The following is a 24,154-nucleotide window of genomic DNA, read 5'->3' on the forward strand; positions in this document are numbered from 1 at the left end:
GCTTGAAATTCAAGAAGTCAACAGAACACCCAATTATCTCAAACCAAATAGGCCTTCATCAAGATACATTATATTAAAATTATCAAAAATCAACGACAAACAAAGAATTCTCAGGCAGCCAGGGAGAAGATGACGGTAACCCATAAAGGAAAACTCATTAGATTATTGTCAGACTTCTCAGCACAAACCTTAAAAGCCAGAAAGGAGTGGAATCAAATATTCAAACTATTAAAGGAAAGGAAGTACCAGACAAGAATAATGGATCCAGCTAAGCTCTTTAAATATGAAGGAGAAATAAAGACCTTTCCAGACATACACAAATTGAGGGACTTCTCCACTACGAGGTCTACATTACAGGAAATACTGAAAAGGGTCAGCTCACCTAAAATAAAATGACAAAAAAATATACATAATTAGGAGTAAAGTGACTATCAGGCAAATAGAAGCAACCCTTACTAAGTGCAACTCTTACTAAGAACAGGGCATTATAAGCTTAAACACTAAGGAGAGAATTGCTATAGCAAGATAGAAGTGAATGTTCAGCACACATAGGGACAAACTGAGATAATCATGATTGAAAAGGGGGGGATTCAAAGATCCAAATTTGCAAAGGGTAATAGAGATAAGGCACGTGCAGAATAAAATGGACAATTGTATATATATAACTTCCTTTACATATTCATAATGGTAACCACACACAAAATATTCAGAACTGAAGTATATAACATAAAACAAGGACAAGAGGGAAAAACCACAAAAGCCAACCAAAATAAAGAAAACAGAAACACAAAGACAAGGAAACAATGGAAACACTGAGCTACCACAAAGCAAAAGATAAAATGGCTATAAGAAGACCTCACTTTTCAACAATTACCCTAAATGTAAATGGACTGAATTCACCAAAAAAAAAAAAAAAAAAAAAGGCACAGAGTTGCAGAATAGATCAAAAAACAAAACCCAACCATATGCTGTCTCCAGGAAGCACATTGCAGCTCCAAAGACAAATACAGACTCAAAGTGAAAGGGGGGAAAACAAAATTTCAAGCAAGTGGCATTGAAAAGCAGTACTAATAGACAAAATCGATTCAAAATAAAAAAGGTAAATAAAGATACTGAGGGACACTTCATAATGATAAAGGGAATCATGCACCAGGAAGACATAACACTTATTAATATCTATGCTCCTAATCAGGAAGCCCTGAAATATATAAAACAATTACTAACAGAACTAAATGGAAAACAGACAAAAACACTATTGTAGTAGGGGATCTAAATGCCCCATTGTCGGAAATGGACAGATCAAACAGAAAATCAATAAGGAAATAACATCCTTAAATGACACATTAGACCAACTGACATAATTGACATTTACAGAGCTTTCCATCTCAAAACTACTATCTATGCATTCTTCTCTAGTGCACATGAAACATTCTCAAGGACTGACCACATACTGGGACACAGATAGCTTTAACAAACATAAGAGGGTTGAAATCATACCCATCATATTCTCTGATTATAATGCTTTGAAGCTGAGATCAAATGTAAAAAGAAAATGGGAAGAACCACAAATACATGGTGGTTAAACAACATGCTACTGAAGAATAACTGGGTCAGAGAAGAAATAAAAAGAGAGATCGAGAGATACATAGAAACGAATGATAATGATAGCAGAACATATCAAAACTTTTGGGACACAGCAAAAGTAGTACTAAGAGGAAAGTTCATATCATTACAGGCCTATCTCAAAAATCAGGAATGAGCCCAAATAAACAACCTAACGTGTCATCTTAAAAAACTAGAAAAAGAAGAATCACTGAAGCCTAAAATCAACAGAAGGAAAGAAATAATCAATATTAGAGTAGAAATACATGAAACTGAAAAGAAATAAAAAAAATAAATTAACAAAGAGCTGGTTCTTTGAGAAGGTTAATAAAATTGACAAACCCCTGGCCAGACTCACTAAAGACAAAAGAGAAAAGACACACATAAAATCAGGTGTGTAAGCGTAAATTATGACAGACACCAAGAAATACAAAGCATCATACAAGGATACTATGAAAAAGTATATAACACCAAATTTAATAACCTAGAAGAAATGGTCCAGTACCTAGAAAACTATAACCTTCCTAGTCTGAATCAAGAAGAACTGGAAAATCTAAATAGACCGATCAGTAGTATGGAAGTTGAAACAATCATCAAAAACCTACCAAAAAGTAAAAGTCTAGGACCAGATGGCTTCACCAGTGAATTCCACCAAACATTCAAAGAAGATTTAATACCTATTCTCCTCAAACTCTTCCAAAAAATCGAAGAGGAGGCAATACTTCCCAACTCATTTTATGAAGTCAATATTACTCTTGATACCAAAACTTGGTAAGAATAACACAAAAAAAGAAAACTACAGACCAAGATCTCTCATGAACGCAGATGGAAAATCCTAAGTAAGATACTAGAGAACCGTATACAGCAACATATTAAAAAGATTATATACCGTGATCATGTGGGCTTCATCCCAGAGGTACAGGGATGGTTCAACATATGCAAATCAATTAATGTGATACACCACATAAATAAATTAAATAATAAAAATCGTATCAATAGATGCAGAAAAAGCCTTCGACAAGATACAGCACCCATTTATGATCAAAACACTTAACAAAATCTGTATAGAAGGAAAGTACCTTAACATAATAAAGGCCATCTATGACAAACCCTTAGCCAACATTATACTTAATGGTGAAAAACTAAAAACCTTCCCTCTAAGATCAGGAACAAGGCAAGGCTGTCCACGATCGCCACTCTTATTCAATGTAACTTTGGAGGTCCTAGAGAATGCAATCAGGCAAGAGAAAGATATAAAAGGCATCCAAATGGAAAACGAAGAAGTCAAACCATCTCTATTTGTGGATGACATGGTTCCCTATATAGAAAAGCCTAAAGACTCTACAAGAACACTACTAGAAACAATAAGCAAACTCAGTAATGTACAAAATCAATGTTCAAAAATCCATAGTGTTCCTATACTCTAATAAAGAAGTGTCAGAAAAAGAAGTGGAAAAAATAATTCCTTTTGCAATTGCAACAAAAAGAATAAAATATCTAGGAATAAATCTAACAAAACATGTGACGGACATATATAATGAAAAGAATAAGACCCTATTAAAAGAAATCGAAGAAGATACAAAGAAATAGAAAGATATTCTGTGTTCTTGGATTGGAAGAATCAACATAGTTAAAATTACCATATTACCTAAAGCATTATACAGATTTAATGCAATCCCCATCAAAATCCCATTGAATTAAAAAAAAAAAAAAAGACAGGACAAAAAAATCATCAGATTTGTATGGAAGCACAAAAGACCCCGAATTGCCAAAACCATCCTAAGAAAAAAGAATGAAGCTGGAGGCATCACTCTGTCCGACTTCAAATTATACTAGAAAGTGATAATAATCAAATCGGCATGGTACTGGCAGAAAAACAGACACACGGACTCGTGGAATAGTATAGAGAGTCCAGAAGTTATCCCATATGAATATGGGCAAATAATTTTTGACAAAAAAGCCAAAAACGTACAATGGAGAAAAAAAAGCCTCTTCAATAAATGGTGTGGGGAAAACTAGAAAGCCATCTGTAAAAGAATGAAACTAGACTGCTGTCTATCACCACACACCAACATTAACACAAAATGGATTACAGACCTGAATATAAGACCTGAAACAATAAAATGCATAGAAGAAAATATAGGAACTAAACTCAAGGACCTTGGACTTAACGAAGATTTTATGAATTTGACCTCAAAGGCAAGGGAAGTAAAAGCAAAAATAAATGAATGGGACTACATCAAACTAAAAAGCTTCTGCTCAGCAAAAGAAACTGTCAACAAGGTAAAGAGATAACCACCCAAATGGGAAAATATATTTGCAAGCAACACCTCTGATAAGGGCCTAATATCCAAAATATACGAAGAACTCATACGACTCAATAACAACAAAGAAACAAATGTTCCAATCAAAAAATGAGTAGAGGACTTGAACAGACACTTCTCCCTAGAAGACATATAAGTGGTCCACAAATATATGAAAAGATGCTCAACATCACTAGCTATTAGGGAAATGCAAATCAAAACCACAATGAGATATCATCTCGCACCTGTTAGAATGGCTATAATCAACAGGATAAGTAATAACAAATGTTGGAGAGGATGAGGAGAAAAAGGAACCCTCATACTCTGCTGATGGGATTGCAAATTAGTATAGCCGCTATGGAAAACAGTATGAAGTTTCCTCAAAAAACTAAGAACTGATCTACTATATGATCCAGCAATCCCTCTACTGGGTATTTACCCCAAAGACTTGAAAACTCATGTCTGAAAAGATATTTGCACACCAATATTCATAGCAGCATTATTGGCCAGGATATGGAAGCAACTAAAATGTCCTATGATAGATGACTGTATAAAGAAGCTGTGGTACATACATTTAATGGAATATTACTCAGCCATAAGAAGAGATGAAATACTGCCATTTGCAACAACATGGACAGACTTTGAGGTAATCATGCTAAGCGAATTGAGTCAGGCAGAAAAAGTTGAAAATCACATGATATCATTTATATGTGGGATATAAACCTAAAAGCAACAAATGAACAGGACAAACATGGACATGGACAATAGAGTAATGGTTACGAAGGTGGGGGGGCAGTGGAGGTAGATAGGGTAAACTGAGTCAAATTGTGGTGACAGAAAGAAATCTAACTATAGGAGGTGAACACATAGTGTCAATATATATATGCCTTACTGTTAAAGTGCATAGCTGAAACTTGTTGGATTTCGTTGTCCAATGTCACCAAAAATAAATATAGAAATTTTAAAAAAGAAATGTTAAAAGGAATTCCTTACGAAAAGAAAAAAATATCAAAAGTATTAATAATAAAATGGCAATAACTACATATATTTAATTATTTTAAATGTAAATGAATTAAATGCTCCAATCAAAAGATGGAGGGTAGCTGAAGGAATAAGAAAACAAGAGCCTTACATACGCTGCCTAAAAGAGACTCACTTCAGATCGAAAGACACACACAGACTGAAAGTAAAGGGATGGAAAAAGGTATTTTGTGAAAATGGAAACCAAAAAAAATGTTGGGGGAGCAATACTCATAAATACTCATACCAGACAAAATAGACTTTAAAACAAAGGCTATAACAAGAGACAAAGAAGGATCCAGTTATCTCACTTTTGGGTATTTTTCCAAACAAACAGAAAACACTAATTCAAAAAGACATATGCATCTTTATGTTCACTGTAGCATTATTTACAATAGCCCAGATATGGAAGCAACCTAAGTGTCCATTAGTAAATAAAAGGATAAAGAAGTAGTACATACACATAATGAAGCATTGTTTAGCCACCAGATAAAAGAATAAAATCTTGCCATCTGCAACAACATGGAGAGACCTAAAGGATAATATGCTGAGTGAAATAAATCAGACAAAGACAAATACTATGTGATGTCACTTCTCTATAGAATCTAAAAAACAACAACAAAAAAAACAAAACAGAAACAAGCTTATAGGTATAGAGAACTTTTTGATGGTTGCCAGATGGGAGGGAGGTTAGGGAAACTGGTGAAACAGGAGAAGGGATTAAGAGGTAAAAATTGGTAATTACAAAGTAGTCGTGGGGATGTAGAGTATAGCATGGAGAATATAGTCAATAATATTGTAATAACTACATGTGGTGTCAGATGGGTACTAGGCTTTTTCAGTGTAACAACTTCGGAAGTTAATTATCTAATCACTTTTGTATAATATCGTACACCAACTCTAACTGAAAAATAAAAAAATTAAAAAAATTCAAAGGTGTAGCCTCTTAACCAGCACAGAGCATCTGGGAATTAATCTAAGGTAACAATGGGATAAGTCTACAAAGATATTTGTGCAGACTGATCACAACACACATTGTAGGTTGTCTACTGCTGAATCCCTCATTTTAGCAAGGAGTCAGTGAAAAAACTACAGTTTCCAAGCCCTCTTTGCAACTAGATGTTGCCAAGAACTAAATTTTGATCAAGGAGATATAATTGGAAGTTTTTATATAATTTCCAGGAATCAGCCCTAAAAAAATGGCAGCTCAGGCCTCTTGTTCCCCTTTTCTCCTTTTTTGCTCTCTGGAATCATTAAAAGATTTAGTAGCCAATGTAAACTACAGAGATAATCCCTCTGGAAGAGCTGTCCCCCACTTTATAGAGTGAAATACTGAACTGGGCCTCACCACCCTTTGACCGCTACCTCTATACTTCTGCTTCTACCTTATTTAAGCCTCTATTCTGGGGATCTCTTGTAACTCCTAGGGGAAGCTAATCATAACGAAAGCTTTGTTGCCATGTAACTGATAGCTATTATAGGTTGGAAACAACATAAATATCCATCTCTATGACACTGGAATACTACTTATGGAATACATTGAAAAAGATAATCTAGACCTGAACTATGCAATCAGCAGCTACTCACCACATGTGCCTGTGGGCACTTGAAATTTGACTAGTTCAAATTGAGATGTGCTATTTAAGTACAAAATACACACTAAAATTTGAAGACTTAGCACAAAAAAAGAAAGTATTTCTTATTATTGATTGTATGTTGAAATTATAATATTTCTGATATACTGAATACAAAATATATTATTAAAAATAATGTTGAGGTTTCCAGTTAAGATGGCAGAGTAGGAAAACTGTGCTTGTCTTCTCTCACAACCACTTCAAAATTGCAACTAAACTACAAAATAGCTATCTTTGGGATTTGCCTGAAGTCTAGCTAAACAGAAGTCTTATATCTGGGAACATACAAAGTGGGTAACCTCGAGACTGGTAAGAGGTGCAGAGATGAGGAACAGATTGGTCCCCACATCCACATGTGGCAGATGAGAATGAGGAGGGATATATTGGCTATGATGGTCTCTCCAGAGATGTGAGGGGTCCTGGTCCTGGGGCCCAGGGTTCCAGTGCTGGGAAGAAAAGTCCCCAAAATTTCTGGCTGTGAAAACCAGTGGAGATTATGGCTGAATGAGATGGAGGGTGGATGGATTCCTAGACATTCCTCTTGAAATTGAAGGACCCACGTGTAAACTTACTCGGTGATAGATTTGCTCACTTTGAGTTATAGCACTGGGGCAGTGGCTTGAAAGACACCAGGAAGATACAGGGAGGAAGTGAATTGTCCTGCTTCAGGATGAGGGCTGGAGGGGCAGCTTTATCCCAGATAGAAGTGCTGGCAGAGTCTACTGTATTTTGTTGAGCATGCAAACACAGGTGGCCCTCATATCTGAGTCTCCAACAACCTAGCTAACAATGGTTGCCTTGCCCTAGTGATTCCCTGAGACTTTGCCCCACCAAACTTGTGGGCTGCTTCCAGTGGCTTTTCCATACAAATGGCATACCTTAGCTCATGCTTCGGACTTTCATAAAATCCCTCAAGGGTTCACAAAACCCAAACAAGCAGCATCTGCCCTTGGTGTGCCCTGTACCTCTTGCTAAGCAGGCCCAGCCTGGCAGTAGTAGCAGCCAGCTTCAGTTTGTGGCTTGGCCTATTAAGGAACTGCCAAAATGAGCATGGGTGGTGGCCATCTTCAGATTGCCTGGTGACTCGTCAGGTGGCCCTGGGCTGGTGGCAGCTAAACTTGGCCTGTGGTGGGACCCTTCCCAGGAGGCCAAAGGCTGGCCTGCCTGGTGGCTGCTCTGGATCCACCAGAGCACTACCTGGCTACCTCTGCAAATGACACATCCAAAGGGCAAACTGGGCAGGAACCAGAGCCCTGCCAAAGCAAATCCGACTCCATAGGGTCAGCCCCTCACTGGTAAGTACTCACAACTGATTAGCCCAAAGGTCAGTCTATCTCATTCACATGCAAATAGCAACCAAGGCTCAACTACAACAGGAGGGCACACACAACCCATACATAGGACACACCTGGAGCACGCAGCTCAATTGACTAGGAAAGAGTACGCCACTGAGCCCCCCATAAGACTCTTACTATAAAAGGCCAATCTACTAAGACTGGAAGACATAGGAGCACTACCTTATTAGAAACAAACACAAGGAAGCAGATAAAATGGGGAAACAAAGAAACATGTCATAAATAAGAAAATAGAACAAAGCTCCAGAAAAAGAACTAAACAGAATGGAGACAAGAAACTACCAGATACAGAGTTCAAAACACTGGATATGGGGATGCTCAATGAACTTAGAAGATGAGCAGATGAATTCAATGAGTACTTTAACAAAGGGATAGAAAACACAAAAAATGGAGATAGTAAACATAAAAAAGAACCAGTTAGAAATGAAGAATGCAATAACTGAAATTAAAAATACCCTAGGGAGGAAACAAAAGTAGATTAGATGAAGCAGAGGATTCAATCAGTGATTTAGAAGATAAGGTAGCAGAAAACACCCAATGAGAAGAACAAGAAAAAAAAAAATCCAAAAAAAATGAGAATAGTTTAAGGGGCTTCTGGGCCAACATCAAGCATACCAACATTTGCATTATAGGGTTACCAGAAGAAGAAGAGGGAGAGCAAGGAATTGAAAACCTAGTTGAAAAAATAATGATGGAAAATGTCCCTAACCTAGCAAAGGAAATAAAACATACAAGCCCAGGAAGTGCAGAGAGCTGAAACAGGATGAACCCAAAGAGCCCCACACCAAGACACATCATTGTTAAAATGCCAAAGGTTAAAGACAAAGACAGAATCTTAAAAGCAGCAAGAGAAAAGCATCTATTTACCTACAAGGGAGCTCCCAAAGACTGTCAGCTGGTTTCTCAACAGAAATTTTGCAGGCCAGAAGAGATTGGTTTAAAATATTCAAAGTGATGAAAAGCAAGGACCTGCAACCAAGATCACTCTACCCAGCAAATCTATCATAAAATAGATGGACAGATAAAGAACTTCTGAGACAAGAAAAAGCTAAAGGAGTATATTAACATTAAACCAGTATTACAAGAAATTTTAGAGGGATTTCTTTAAGAAGAAAAAAAGATTAAAAATATGAATAATAAAATGGCAATAACTATATATCTGTCAGCAATTACTTTAAATGTAAATAGATTAAATACTACAATCAAAAGATAGGGTGGCTAAATAGGTAAGAAAATAAGACCATATGCTGCCTGTAAGAGAACCACTTCAGATCGAAAGACACATACACTCTGAAAGTAAAGAGATGAAAAAAAGATATTTGTGAAAATGGAAATAAACAAAAACCTAGGGTAGCACTACCTATACCAGACAAAATAGACTTTAAAACAAAGGCTATAACTAGGGACAAAGAAAGACCAAGTAATTTCACTTCTGGGTATTTATCCAAATAAACCCAAAACACTACTTCAAAGGGACATGTGAATCCATATGTTCATTGCAGTATTATTTACAATAGCCAAGATATGGAAGCAGCCTGGGTGTCCATCAATAGATGAATGGATAAAGAAGAGGTGGTATATATATACAATTGAATATCACTCAGCCCTAAAAAAAAAAAAAAGGAAATCTTGCCATCTGCAACAACATGGATGGACCTAGAGGGTATTGTGCTGAGTGGAATAAGTCAGAGAAAGACAAATGCCATACGATTTCTCTCATATGTGGAAACTAAAGAACAAAATAAACACACAAAACAGAAACAAGCTCATAGATACAGAGAATATTTTGATGGTTGCCAGATGGAGTGGGATTTGGGGGACTGGGTGCGAAAGGGAAGGGATTAAGAAGTACAAATTGGTAGTTACAAAATAGTTATCGGGATGTAAAGTATATAGCATGAGGAAAACAGTCAATATTGTAATAACTATGTATGGTGATTGCAATCAGGGTGATTGCTTTATAAGACACACAAATGTCTAATCACCATGTTGTACACCTGAAACTAATATAATATTATGTGCAAACTGTAATTTAAAATTTTTAAATTTATTTAAAAATATATAAGATAAATAAAAATGTCACCTGTTTCTTTTTACTTTTTTTAAATGTGTGGTATAACAAAACATATACATTTGGTCTTTATTTCCAGTTGGTAAGAGTTCCTAAAACTCTTAGAATTTCCTGAGTGACAGAAGTTTATGCTAATGAGGTATTGGCAGGAGAGCGCTGCTTGCCAGAGGAACCAACCATGTGATTAGAGGGCTGGAACTTTCATTACACCCACTGCCTCACCTTCAGGGGTAGGAAAGGTGCTGGAGATTGAATTCAACCGTCAATGGCCAATGATATAATCAATCATGCCTAAGTAATGAAACCTCCATAAAAAAAACCCTAAAATACAGTGTTTAAGGAGCTATCAGGTCAGTGGCCACTTCGAAGTGCTGGGAGGGTGGCACCCAGAACAGGCATGGAAGACCCAGTTCCCATTCTCTCTTTCAATGTTTTGCCCTATGCACCTCTTCCATGTGGCTCTTCCTGAGTCTGTATTTCATATTAAACACAAGTAAGGTGTTTCCCTCAGTTCTGCAAGTCCTAGCAAATTATCAAATTTGGGAACCCCTAAATTTATAGCTGGTAACCCAGAAGTACAGGAGGCCCCTGGGACTTGTGACTGGCATTTGAAGTAGGGTGGTTTATGGAACCAAGCTTGTAACTTGTGGGGTCTGTACTAACTCCAGTAGTTAATGTCAGAATTGAAATAAATGAACTATTAGACACCTGGTTGGTTTCAGAGAATGGGTGTGGAAAAACAACAGATATTTGGTATCAGAGAAAAAAAAAAGACATCTCAGTATAGCTACTAGAAAATTTTAAATTACATTTGTAGTTTGCAGTAGATTTCTAATGGATAGCACTGATCGAGACAGATTATCTATGCATATTGGCACAGAAAATGACCATGCTGTATTATAAAATATGAAAAAATAGGCTACAAACATGCATGTATAGTATGTTCATATCCTAGTATAGGACTGTATATTTGTGGACATTAACAGAAAGTTAACTGTGGTTTTGTTTTACAACAAACAATGAATGCCTATTAATCTTTATAATTAGCATTAATCCATAAAGCATCTTCATTGTGGGCTAACATTCCAGGGTTCACCTGCATGAGAGTACTTCATAGGTCCCAGGATTATTAACACATAATATTTTCCCCATGCCCTGTCCCTCTAAAATTAATGCAAATTCTATATCTCAAGTCATTCACTACTCAGTTGATCCAATAATACAGTTTAATGTTTTACTAAAAATGAAAAACTTTGGAAAGAGAAAAAAGAAAGAATAAACAACAAATACTAACCTCCAGGTAGGTTCTGGGAACAAGACCTATGTTTCCTCTGGCATTCTTAGCCATCCACCAACCATCAGGGCTTTTTTCAATTATAAAGAGAATTTCTCCTTTCTTAAAGCAAAGCAGAATTTTAAAATATTAATTAAAATTTAGCCCTGAAATAGGAATTTATCAACATTAAAGTTATTTTCGAAAATAGAAGAGCATTTACTCTTTTACCAGGTAACTTTGATAACAGAATTTTGCATGAATACTGCCTCTAAATCATTAATTATTATTTGTTTTACTTAAAACAAATTGAGTCTTTAGAAACTTAGTATCAGGAATATGTTCTACAGGTACACAGGTAGAGTTTTCTTATTCTGTTAGGTATGCAAATTGCTCCTGAGGTTAGGTTCCAGTCTTGTTTCTACCTGCCTTGAATGTCAGATCCCCAGCCTGCTGAGTAGTAAAACCTTCAACAGCAATGTATTCTTTACTTGTCCACTGGTGAGCTTCATTTTCCTGTTTCTCCTCCTCCTCCTTTTCTATTTCTTTTTCCTCCCCATCACTTTCTTCACTTTCTTCTTCGCTGTCGTCTTCATCTTCTTCAGCAGAAACACCCTCTTCTTCTCTAAGTGCCCCAATTCTGCAAAAAAGAAAAAAAAAAAGAATTCTGTGACAAGGATCACCTGAAATAACGTTTTAGAATATATCAAGTATAAATTCTCTATACAGAAGATCTGGCCTATATTTGGAACTGGAAAATAAAGGAGACAAGGGGAAAGCATGGTTAATGGTTTCTATCATTTAGCTAAGAGTACATACCTCAAGAGAGTTGATGTCAGAAGCATGGTGGCATGAGGGGCCCCCTTGATCTCTCCCCTTTAAACTATAACAAATTGGACAGCTATAATCCAATAGAAGATTCCCAGCTTAACACACAAACACTTTTGAGAGATCTACCCATCAAAGCATTTGAGGATGGGCAAACTGGGAAAGTAAGGGAGGAGGAAAGGAGAGGAGCAGAGACAGGTACAACAGACACATCCTGGAGCTCCCTGTGGGACTCGGGAAGAGTGGAGGAATCAGGTTGTGGTGTGCACTCTCTGTAGCCCCAAGCACTCCTGCCTGAGTAATCAGCACAGAGACCAGGGCAGAGACAGAATAAGAAGTGTGACAGCTGTGTTCTAAAAAGTAAGTCACGGAGCCTGGATACCTCCCCTGACTCTTCGACAGCTGCCTCCTTGAACCCTCTCAGAGCTAGCAGCAGGCCCCAGGAAAAAGTGCAGCAGCTAGTGTCCTCCTATAAAGTAGAGAGTCTGCAGCCCCAGGAACTGAGGGCTTCCGAGTGGCAGACACAATGTACTCACTGCAGCTAGTCCTAGGAACAAGGGTGGAGATACAGAGGCCTGGTCACTCTTACTAGCCCTAGGCACACTGACAGGCTCTCCAAACCCAGCCCATGCCCACCTATCAAAGCTGATCCTGATGGAGGCACTGGGCCACCACAGGCAGCATAACACTGCATTTGGCTGCTGGAGCAGCACCAGGACTTCAGGGGCTCTTTAGGGGCTCAGAACCCCATCATCCATCACATTCTCCCACAGGAGTAGGGCCCTGGGACCAAGGCGACCTGATCACAGGGGAGACACACACTTCCCCAGGAAATAAAGAACATTTTTTTTTTCTGCCACACAGTAGAGATCTGGGAAGCCTAGGCAGTGGAGGAGGCTTGTGCAATACCTACTGAAAAACAAAAGAAAAACCTCTTCTTATCAACCTGCTAATGAGGGAGTACTATTGATAATAATAAAATTTTTTAGAAAGCAGAGTTCATTCCCATAAATGCTTAGGCAAAGAAATAATCTATCAAATACCATGAACAACCAAGGTGACAAGGCAGCTCAGAAAGAAAATAAAAAGTCTCCGGAAAATAAACTTAAAGATATAAAAATATGCAATTTAAATGACAGAGATTTTTTTTTTTCACAGCAGGAAAGAAAAGCTTTATTAGAAGAGAAAGTACACTTCCAGACATGGAAGTGGGCCCAAGCAAGAGAAGCATGGCTCAAAAGGCCTAAATGACAGAGATTTCAAGACCGCAATTCTGAAAAAAAATTAATGAGATGCAAGAAAACTCAGTTTAATGAACTCAGAAACAAAATCAACGAATGATAGAAATACTTTACCAAAGAGAATGAAACTCTAAGAAAGAACCAAATAGAAATTCTGAAGCTGAAGAATTCGATAAAGTATATGAAGAACGAAGTAGCAAGCTTAGAGGTGACCAGATAGAAGAAAGAATTAGTAACATTGAAGACAGAAATCTGGAAATGACACAGAAGAAGAGGAAGACTTGAGAGTAAAAATAAAAAGAAAGAACTCTACAAGCACTATCTGACACCATCAGAAAGAGCAATATAAAAATAATTGTTATACCAGAAGGAGGAGTGAGGGAGAAGGGAACAGAGAGCCTATTCAAACAGTCAACAAGAACTTCCTAAACCTATGAAAAGAACTGGATCCTTGAATCCAAGGGCAAACAGAACACCTAATTATCTCAATCCAAAAAGACCTTCTCCTAGACACGTTATATTAAAACTGTCAAAAATTAATGACAAAGATAGAATTCTCAAGGTATCCAGGGAAAGAAGACCTACAAAGGAGAACCCATTAGGTTACCATCGGATTTTTTAGCAGAAACTCTGTAAGCTAGGAGGGAGTGGAATCAAATATTCAAGCTATTGAAAGAGAGAAATTACCAGCCAAGAATATTATATCCAGCAAAGTTCTCCTTTAGATGTGAAGGAGTAATAAAGAAATTCTTAGACAGAGAAGTTGAGATTTTCTACCATAAGGCCTGCATTACAGGTAATACTGAAGAAGGTTATTATACCTGAAACAAAAAGACCAAAATGATACAAAACTTTGTGTAAGATGACTAACAACAGGCAGAAACAGGAAATTGCAACATTTATTCAGAATAGGGTATTATAAACTTAAATATTAGGTAATGGTTAAAGGAGGTAAACATATTTTAAAATGAGGAGACAATAGCTACTGCAACTCAGAAATGGAATCACAGCATAAATAGGGCCAATTCGAGACAACAAAACCAGAACGGGGAGAGAATAAAGGTCTGAACTTGCAAAGAGCAATGGAGATAAAACTCATGGAGAAAAAAAAGGATTACTATACATGTGAAATTTTCTTTTACATAAACTTAATGGCAACCACACACAAAAAATCCAGAACTGAGACACATAACATAAAACAAGAGAGAACAGAGGAAAAAATCATATAATATCACCAAACTAAAATAACAGACAGAAAGAAAAGGGCAAAGAAGCAAGAGACACCAAGCTACCAGAAAATTAAAGATAAAATGGGAACCTCATATTTCAATAATCTCCCTATGACAAACGAGTAGGACAAACAAACAGAGACTCATGGACATGGACATGGACTATAGACTAGTGGTTACCAGAGGACTATAGACTAGTGGTTACTTGTGGGGTGGAGGGAGGAGGGGGGAGGTAGACGGGATAAAGGGAGTCAAATATAGGGGGATGGGGAGGGTGAGGTGGGTAAAGGGGATCAAATATATGGTAGCTGAAGGAAACTGGACTTGTGTGGTAAACACACAATTAAATATACAGATGTCAAATGATAATGTACACCTGAAAATTATATAATTGTATTAACCAATGTTATCCCAATAAACGTAATTAAAATAAATAAATAAATAATCGCCCTGAATGTAAAACCAACAGAAAGGCACAGAGTAGCAGATTACATCAATAAACAAAACCCAATCATATGCTGCCTTCAAGAGACACATCTCAGCTGCAAGGACCAATATAGACTCAAAGTGAAAGGGTGGAAGACGATATGCCAAGCAAATGGCATCCTGAAAAGTGGGTATAGCCACACTTATATATGATGAAATAGACTTCAAAATAAAAAAGGTTATGAGAGACAATGATAGACACTAATAATGATAAAGAGGACAATACACCAAGAAGACATAACACTTATCAATACATATGCTCCCAATCAGGGAGTACCGAATATATAAAGCAACTACAACAAACTAAAGATAGAACGGAAAAATACATAATTATAGTAGGATACCTAAATACCCTATTGACAACTATGGACATATCATCCAAACAGAAAATCAATATGGAAATATCAATGTTAAATGACACATTAGACCAACTGGACATAACTGACATTTACAGAGCCTTCCATCCTAAAACATCAGCTAATAAATTATTCTTTAGTGCACATGGAACATTCTCAAGGATAGACCATATTTTGGGACACAAAACTAGCTTCAACAAATTTTAGATGATTGAAATCATACCAAGCATACTCTCCATCCAAAATGCTTTGAAAATGAAGATCAACTGTAAAAAGAAAGAAGGGAAAACCACAAAAATGTAGAGATTAAACAACATGCTACTAAAGGACAACTGGGTCAAAGAGGAAATGAAAGGAGAGATCAAGAGATACATAGAAACAAATGAGAATGAAAGTACAATATATCAAAACTTTTGAGAAACAGCAAAAGCAGTAATAAGAGGAAAGTTCATATCATTACAGACTTATCTCAAGAAAAAAGAAATGCCCAAATAAACATCCTAACATTATATCTTTAAAAACTAGAAAAGGAAGAACAAACAAAGTTCAAAGTCAGAAGGAAATAATCAAAATTAGAGCAGAATTAAATAAAATTGAGAACAAAAAGGCAATAGAAAAAATTAATGTAGCATAGAGCTGGTTCTTTGAAAAGATCAATAAAATTGACAAACCCCTGGCTAGATTCAGTAAGGAAAAGAGAGAAAAGACACAAACAAATTCAGAATTGAAAGAGGAGAAGTTACAACAAATACCACCAAAATATAAAGTATCATACAAGACTACTAGGAAAGATTATATGCCACCAAATTCAATAACCTAGATGAACAAGTTCTTAGAAATATACAATATTCCTAGACTGAATCACTAAGAAGTGGAACATATAAGTAGACTGACCAGCAGTAAGAAATTGAAACAATCATCGAAAACCTCCCAAAAGTAAAAGTTCAGGACCAGATGGCTTTGCCAGTGAATTCTACCAAACAAAAGATGATTTAATACCTGGAAGAGTTCTTCTCAAACTCTTCCAAAAAAACTGTAGAAGAGGCAATACTTCCTAATTCATTTTATGAGACCAACATCACGTGATACCACAAAAAAAAGAAAACTATAGACCAATATCTCTAATGAATACAGGAGCAAAAATCCTAACCAAATACTAGCAAATCAAATACAACGATACATTAAAAACATTATATATCACGATCAAGTAGAGTTCATTCTAGGGGCACAAGGATGGTTCAACATTTGCATATCGATCTGTGTGATACAGTACCAAATAAAATGAAGGATAAAAATTACATGATCATATCAATAGATGCAGAAAAAGCATCTGACAAGACAAAGCATCCATTTAATATCAAAACAGTTAATAAAATGGGTATAGAAGGAAAGTATCTCAACATAATAAAGTCCTTATATGACAAATCTTCAGCTAATATCATACTTAATGGTGAAGAACTAAAAGCTTTCTCTCTAAGATCAGGAACAAGACAAGGCTGCCTGCTCTCATCACTTTTAATCAATATAGTATTGAAAGTCCTAGCTAGAGCAATCAAGCAAGAGAAAGAAATAAAAAGCATCCAAATTCAGAATAAAGGTGTCAAATTGTCACTTTTTTCAGGTGACATGATTCTCTATATAGAACACCCTAAAGACTCCAATAAAAAAAATAGAGAAACAATAATCAAATACAGTAAAGTTGTGGTATACAAAAATCAATGTACGAAAATTTATTGTATTCTTATATACTAACAATGAAATTTCAGGAAAAAAAACATGGACTTTGAATTTAGAGAGAATTTTATGAATGTGATCTCAAAGGCAAGGGAAGTAAAAGCAAAAATAAATGAATGGGACTATATCAAACTAAAAAGCTTCTGCACAGCAGAAAAAATCATCAACAAGAAAAAGAGGTAACTAATTGAACAGGAGAAGATATTTGCAAACAATGCCTTCAATAAGGGGCTAAGATCCAAAATATACAAAGAACTCATACAGCTTAACAATTTAAAAAACAATTGATTCTCTAATAGAGAGAACCCTGAAGACTTCACAAGAACACTACTAGAAACAATAAGCAAATATAGTAAAGTTTCTGGATACAAAATCAACATTCAAAAATACATAGCATTCCTATACTCTAATAATGAAGTGTCAGAAAAAGAAGTGGAAAAATAATTCCTTTTGCAATTGCAACAAAAAGAATAAAATACCTAGGAATAAATCTAACAAAACATGTGAAGGACCTATGTAATGAAAACTATAAGACTCTATTAAAAGGAGTTGAAGAAGATACATAGAAATGGAAAGATATTCTGTGTTCTTAGATTGGAAGAATCAACATAGTTAAAATGACCATATATTACCTAAAGCATTATACAGATTTAATGCAATCCCCATCAAAATCCCATCGGCATTCTTTAAAGAAATAGAACAAAAAAAATCATCAGATTTGTATGGAAGCACAAAAGACTCTGAATTGCCAAAGCTATCCTGAGAAAAAAGAATGAAGCTGGAGGCATCACTCTGCCTGACTTGAAATTATACTGCAAAGTGACAGTAATCAAAATGGCTTGGTATTGGCAGCAACACAGACACATGGATCTGTGGAACAGTATCGAGAGTGCAGAAGTAAACCCATACGAATATGGGCAAATAATTTTTGACAAAAAAAGCCAAAAACATACAAAGGAGAAAGGAAAGCCTCTTCAATAAATGGTGCTGGGAAAACTGGAAAGCCACCTGCAAAAGAATGAAATTAGACTGTTGTCTATCACCACATACCAACATTAACTCAAAAATGGATTAAGGACCTGAATATAAGACCTGAAACAATAAAATGCATAGAAGAAAACATAGGAACTAAACTCAAGGACCTTGGACTTAACGAAGATTTTATGAATTTGACCTCAAAGGCAAGGGAAGTAAAAGCTAAAATAAATGAATGGGACTACATCAAACTGAAAAGCTTCTGCTCATCAACAAGGTAAAGAAACAACCATCCAAATGGGAAAATATATTTGCAAGCAACACCTCTGATAGAGGCCTAATATCCAAATATACAAGAGAACTCACATAAATCAATAACAACAACAACAAAAAACCCCAAAGAATTTTATCAAAAAATGGGCAGAGGACCTGAACAGACACTTCTTCCCAGAGGACATTCAAATGGCCAACAAATGTATGAAAAAATGCTCAACATCGCTAGCTATTAGAAAAATGCAAATCAAAACCACAATGAGATACCATCTCACACCTGTTAGAATGGCTATAATCAACAGGACAAGATATAACAAATGTTGGAGAGGATGTGGAGAAATAGGAACCTTCATACACTGCTGGTGGGACTACAAATTGGTACAGCCACTATGGAAAACAGTATGGAGATTCCTCAAAAAACTAAGAATTGATCTACCATATGATCCAGCAATCCCTCTACTGGGTATTTACCCCAAAGACTTGAAAATCCATACCGGAAAAGATATTTGCACACCGATGTTCATAGTAGCATTATTGGCCAGGACATGGAAGCAACCAAAGTGTCGTACGATAGATGACTGTATAAAGAAGCTGTGGTACATACATTTAATGGAATATTACTCAGCCATAAGAAGAGATGAAATACTGCCATTTGCAACAACATGGATGGATCTCGAGCTAATCATGCCAAGTGAAATAAGCTAGACAGAAAAGGTTGAAAATCACATGATATCACTTATATGTGGGATATAAACCTAAAAGCAACAAATGAATACGACAAACAAACAGAGACTCCCCCATTTCCCCCATTTCCCTCTGGTAACCACAAAACTGGTAGTTACCAGAGGGTAGGGGGGTGGGGAGCAAGGGGGAGGTAGATGGGGTAAAGGGGGTCACATATGTGGTGACAGAAAGAAATCTAACTATGGGAGGTGAACACACAGTGTAAATATATATATGCTTTACTGTTAAAGTGTACAGATGAAACATTGGATTTCATTAACCAATGTCATCATAAAAATAGAAATAAATAAATTAAAAATAGAACTAGGAAAAAAGAAAAGAATCAATTGAATTAAAAAATGAACAGAAGACCTGAATAGACACTTCTTCCAAGAAGACATACAAATGGCCAACAGACAAATGTAAAGAAGCTCAACTTCACTAGCTATTAGGGAAATGCAAAACAAAACCAAAATGAGATACCATCTCACACCTGTAAGAGTGGCTATCATCAACAAGATAAGTAATAACAAGTGTTGGAGAGGTTGTGGGGGAAAAGGAACCCTCATACATTGCTGGTGGGAATGTAAATTGGTACAGCTACTATGGAAAACAGTATGGAGGTTCCTCAAAAAATTAAAAATGACCCAGCAATCTCTCTTCTGGATATTTACCCCCCAAAATTTGAAAACATGTATTCAATAGATGACTGAATAAAGAAGCTGTGGTATATCTATAGAATGGAATATTACTCAGTCATCAGAAAAGATGAAATACTGCCATTTGCAATATGGATAGATCTTGAGATTATCTTGCTAAGCAAAATAAGTCAGATAGAAAATTTTGAGAACTATATGATTTCACTCATATGTGGGATATAAAACTGAAAGCAAGAAACAGAACAAAACAAAGAGACTCATGGACATGGACAGCAGTTTTGTGGTTACCAGAGGGAAATGGGGGATGGCAGATATAAAGGTAAAGGGAGTCAAATATATGGTAACATTTAACTTTGGGTGGTGAACACACAATGCAATATACATATGACATATTACTGAATTGTACACATGAAAGCTATAGAATTTTATTAACCAATGTCACCCCAATAAATTTTAAAAACTGAATATGTGGCTCGAGGGACTAAGTGGTGAAGGAAGTAATATACCTGAAGAAGGTATGTGACAGGGCAGAGTATGCACTGGACTACAGGCTTAGAGACCTGGATTCATCTACTCAGCATATGCTGCTTGAGCATTATTACGTAGTGCTTAGAGTATGACCTCTGAGTTTAAATTCTGGCTCTATCCCCTCCTCACTGAGTAATAATTATGATTTACAGGCAGCAGTTTTAAGTTCTTGGTTTCTCATTAGTAAAGTGGAGATAATAATAGAACCTTCTTCATAAGGATTAGATCAATTACCCACTCACAGTGTTTGGAACAATGCTTGCCTATACAAGCTTTTAACAAAAGTCATCTATGATGATAATGATCCACGTCTAACACAGTGGATACAAAGGTAAACCAGACACAATTCTTGTCCTTGGAAGCTTATAATGAATCAATCCAGAAAATGGATAATTACATCATAGTTCAATAGGTAGTACAACAGAGGTTTACACAAGGTACTAAGGAAACGCAAGGAGGACACCTAGACTGCATGTGTGAGGATCAAGAAAGAGTCAGAATTAGGTCTTGAGAGGTGAGCTGGAGTTATCAGGTAAAAGTAAGTAGCAAGGAGGCAGAGGGAGTAGAGAAAGTAGGCTCAAAGTCAAGGAACCTCAAGGAGGTCATGATGGTAGGACGAGGCTGGAGAAATGAGAAAGAGGTGAAGCTGTGAAGAGGTGTGCAGAATGATGCCCACATGAGTGTCATCTCTAAGGCAGCCCCTAAGAAGTGAGGGAAGGGCAGCATCTGCTCTGCATTTTAAAAAGGTAATTACAATGTGGGGAATGCATTGGAGGAAGGGCTAAAGGAAAGGTGGCCGTTAAAAATGACAAATGACAACAGGATAAACTAGGAAAACAGCATTAAGGAGGTGGAAGAGAAAGACATTTTACAAAAATAATAAAGAAGTAAAATGGAAGGTGAGGGAGGAAAGAGGAGCTCAAATAATACGGCTTGGATAAGTCATTAAATCTCTCTGAGCTTTATTTATTGATTTACGATTCAGCAAAGTCAACAAACATTTATGGGGCACCTACTGTGTGACAGACACTATGTGCTTGGGTTATAACAAAATACAGACCTTTGCTCTCCTACAGCTTATGTCAGAGAAGCTTATCTTTAAAGTGGAGTCATTTTTAGTATTCCATTTTATCATTTATGTTGTTTTTATCAGGTACTTCTTTATTATTTGATAGTGATTGTTCTAGGTATTACAATATTCATCCCTAAGTTATCATAGTCTAACCTAAATTAATATTACATTTCACCAAAAATGAAAGAACTTTGATATCATTCCATGGACCCTGCTGGCTCTTTTAGCTATCGCTGGGCCACTGCTGTCATATATTCTACTTTCACATAGAGTCAACCCTCATTATTTGTGGATTCTGTATTTTTAAATTCATCTACTTGCTAAAATTTATCTGTAATCCCAAATCAATACTTGCAGGACTTTTGTGGTCATTCAGGGATGTGTGCAAAGCAGCAAAAATTCTGAATTTCCTGATGCACATGCTCCTGGCTGAAGTTGAAAAAGATGACATTCTGCCTTTTTTTTTTCCGGCTCTTGTATTGTAGACAAGTACCCCAGTTCTGCATTTTTGTGCTTATTGTTGGTAATTCTGCCACTGAAAGTGGCTCCCAAACATATTGCTAAAATACTGTGTAGCGTTCCTACATATAAAGTAGAAAGTGTGAGACTCCATAAGAGGTGTAAAGAAAGGATGTTATAATTTTGCTGTTAGATAATTTATAATCTAGTTGGGGAAAAAAAAGCAGAGATCTGATAAGCTAAATAAACAAATGTTAAAAAAAAAGGATGATGTTGTTAATGTCAGTGTTGATATGTCAGAAAAATTATTTGGATTATATACTTGCATATTTCCTCCTTTCAGAAATATTCTTTAAAAATTGGAGGCAGAAACATGCATTGTTTTCCTGCTGAAGTAGATGTTAATAACAGCCTTTGCAAAGTAAAAAACCTGATGGTATAAACAAATTCAATTTGTGAGAAGCAAAAAGGAAAACATCAACTATTCAGTCTTCAAATGTTGAAGGATGAAGATGCAAGGACTCTAGAACCTCCACTGATTTCCAGTGCTGAGAATGACAAAGTAGCTGGTACTAGACTTAGGCTTCCTACGGAAACAGCTATTAAATCTGGTCAAAATATACACAACAGCTGTTTGAAGTCACTGAACATCAACCAATCCGGGCTGATATCCTTTACAGCTCTCATGGGATCTCACACTTTCTACCACACTCAATAAACAAATGTCAATTGATTATCCTGTTGCTGACATTTGTTTATAGCTATACTATTGTGTCCTTATCCTGAGTCAAACATTAAAACTGCTGGGGACATAGTATCTGAAAGAAAGGAAGGAAAAAAGCATACTCTGTTATATTCTCTCCACTTAAGGACATGGCAAGTTCCTGCAGCTGGTGAGTAAGTCTATCCAAGAGATAGTGCTCCTTTTCCTTTTTCTGATGATAGTCTCCGACAGGTGCAAGTTCATCGGCCTATGAGAGAAGATAAGTCCATTTCACTGAAAAATTTATTTTGGTTTCATATTATATTTAAAAGAAAAAAACTCCAGTAAATGCTAGAAGACAAAGTAAAGATCAATGTGAGACTACGCCTACCCTAGAGAAATGTAGATTATCATGTTAGAATGCAAACCAAATGAAAAATGAAATTATAACTTATTTTTTGTTTTGTTTCTTTGCTAAGTATTGCTCAGTGACCACTTGTCTCAGATGCAGTACAGGAGAGTAATACATAGGACATGGCTAGTATATGCCTTCCCACTATAAATGCTTGTGAGCCTTCTAGCCCTGGCACCTATCTGAAGCTCAGGCTTATGTTAAAAGAAAAATTCCTGAAGGCACTGCCAGGAATAAGTTCCTCCTATTTCTGCAGAGTCACTGATGTTAGAGCTGCCATGTGATAGAAGCAGCTTATTTACCACTTACCCTCAGCCAGGTAATTTACTCTCTCCCACAATGTAATTCAAATGAAAACAATCCTAAGGTGTAAAATGTGAAATTTACACAATATAAAAATAAAAATAGTTTTTTCCTGGATTTTCTGAGTCCTCAGTGCTGGGTAAATTCACCAAAGCTGAATTTTCATCAATATTTCCAGCCCTGGCTTTTCTCCTCTAAAGCTCATACTCAGTAAGCCTGCTGGACGAGTCAGCACTGACTGCAGTCCGACTTCACCACTAAGGAAAACCCAAGAACTTCCCCACTCTAATGAAGTCCCACTTTATGAAAATATTTGTAAAAAGAAATTAATCATAATACTTACTTTGTTTAATTTTTGAAGAGCATTTTTATTTTCATCAATTGTCTGTTTCAATTGGATACACCTAAATTTAAAAAAAAAAAAAAATTTATTTTTCTATTGTCAAAACCAGAATGTAATTTTATAAAATCATACATAAGTCTTTAAGCAGGCAAGACAATGAGCAATTGTATGGCTTACATTTAAAAATTCACATATAAATGTTTTTCCATACATTATAAAGGAATGGTCCCCAAACGTAGTACAAAGAAACCTGACCGTGTCTTCAAAGATTTAAGTAGAAATTATTTTTACTTTATACCCAGCCAATTATCAATCAAACATAAGGGCTAAATTCAGCCTATAAATTTTATTCTATTTAAAAATCTAGTAAAGCAAGTACAATTACCTCTACTTTTTTCATTATTGTTTGATTACCAACTTGATCTAAATTCCTTAATCAATCTTATTAATAAATGCAGTTAATTAACTTCCCTTCAACATTTTAAAATTTGTATAAATTTTATTTTGCTTTTAAGTACTTTGAATGCCTGATTTAAATAAAACTTTTTCAAATGATTCGAATGAATCATTTA

The 24,154-nt window shown here is 36.1% G+C and overlaps 1 protein-coding gene across 13 annotated transcripts in view; it reads right to left on the reverse strand.

The window, feature by feature from the left end:
* The window catches only part of NPHP1 (nephrocystin 1), a 79,180-nt gene that overhangs the window by 51,305 nt on the left and 3,721 nt on the right, over positions 1 to 24,154 (reverse strand). For all 13 annotated transcript variants that reach the window (XM_023526338.1, XM_011385894.2, XM_011385893.2 and 10 more), the window contains 4 exons: positions 23,583 to 23,643; positions 22,668 to 22,792; positions 11,688 to 11,898; positions 11,280 to 11,381 (listed from right to left, as the gene is read on the reverse strand). In XM_023526338.1, coding sequence (XP_023382106.1) covers positions 11,280 to 11,381; positions 11,688 to 11,898; positions 22,668 to 22,792; positions 23,583 to 23,643 — 499 coding nt within the window. The remainder of the gene's footprint in view (positions 1 to 11,279; positions 11,382 to 11,687; positions 11,899 to 22,667; positions 22,793 to 23,582; positions 23,644 to 24,154) is intronic.

The sequence above is a fragment of the Pteropus vampyrus genome, unplaced genomic scaffold, assembly GCF_000151845.1.
Source record: "Pteropus vampyrus isolate Shadow unplaced genomic scaffold, Pvam_2.0 Scaffold818, whole genome shotgun sequence".
NCBI lineage: Eukaryota > Metazoa > Chordata > Mammalia > Chiroptera > Pteropodidae > Pteropus > Pteropus vampyrus.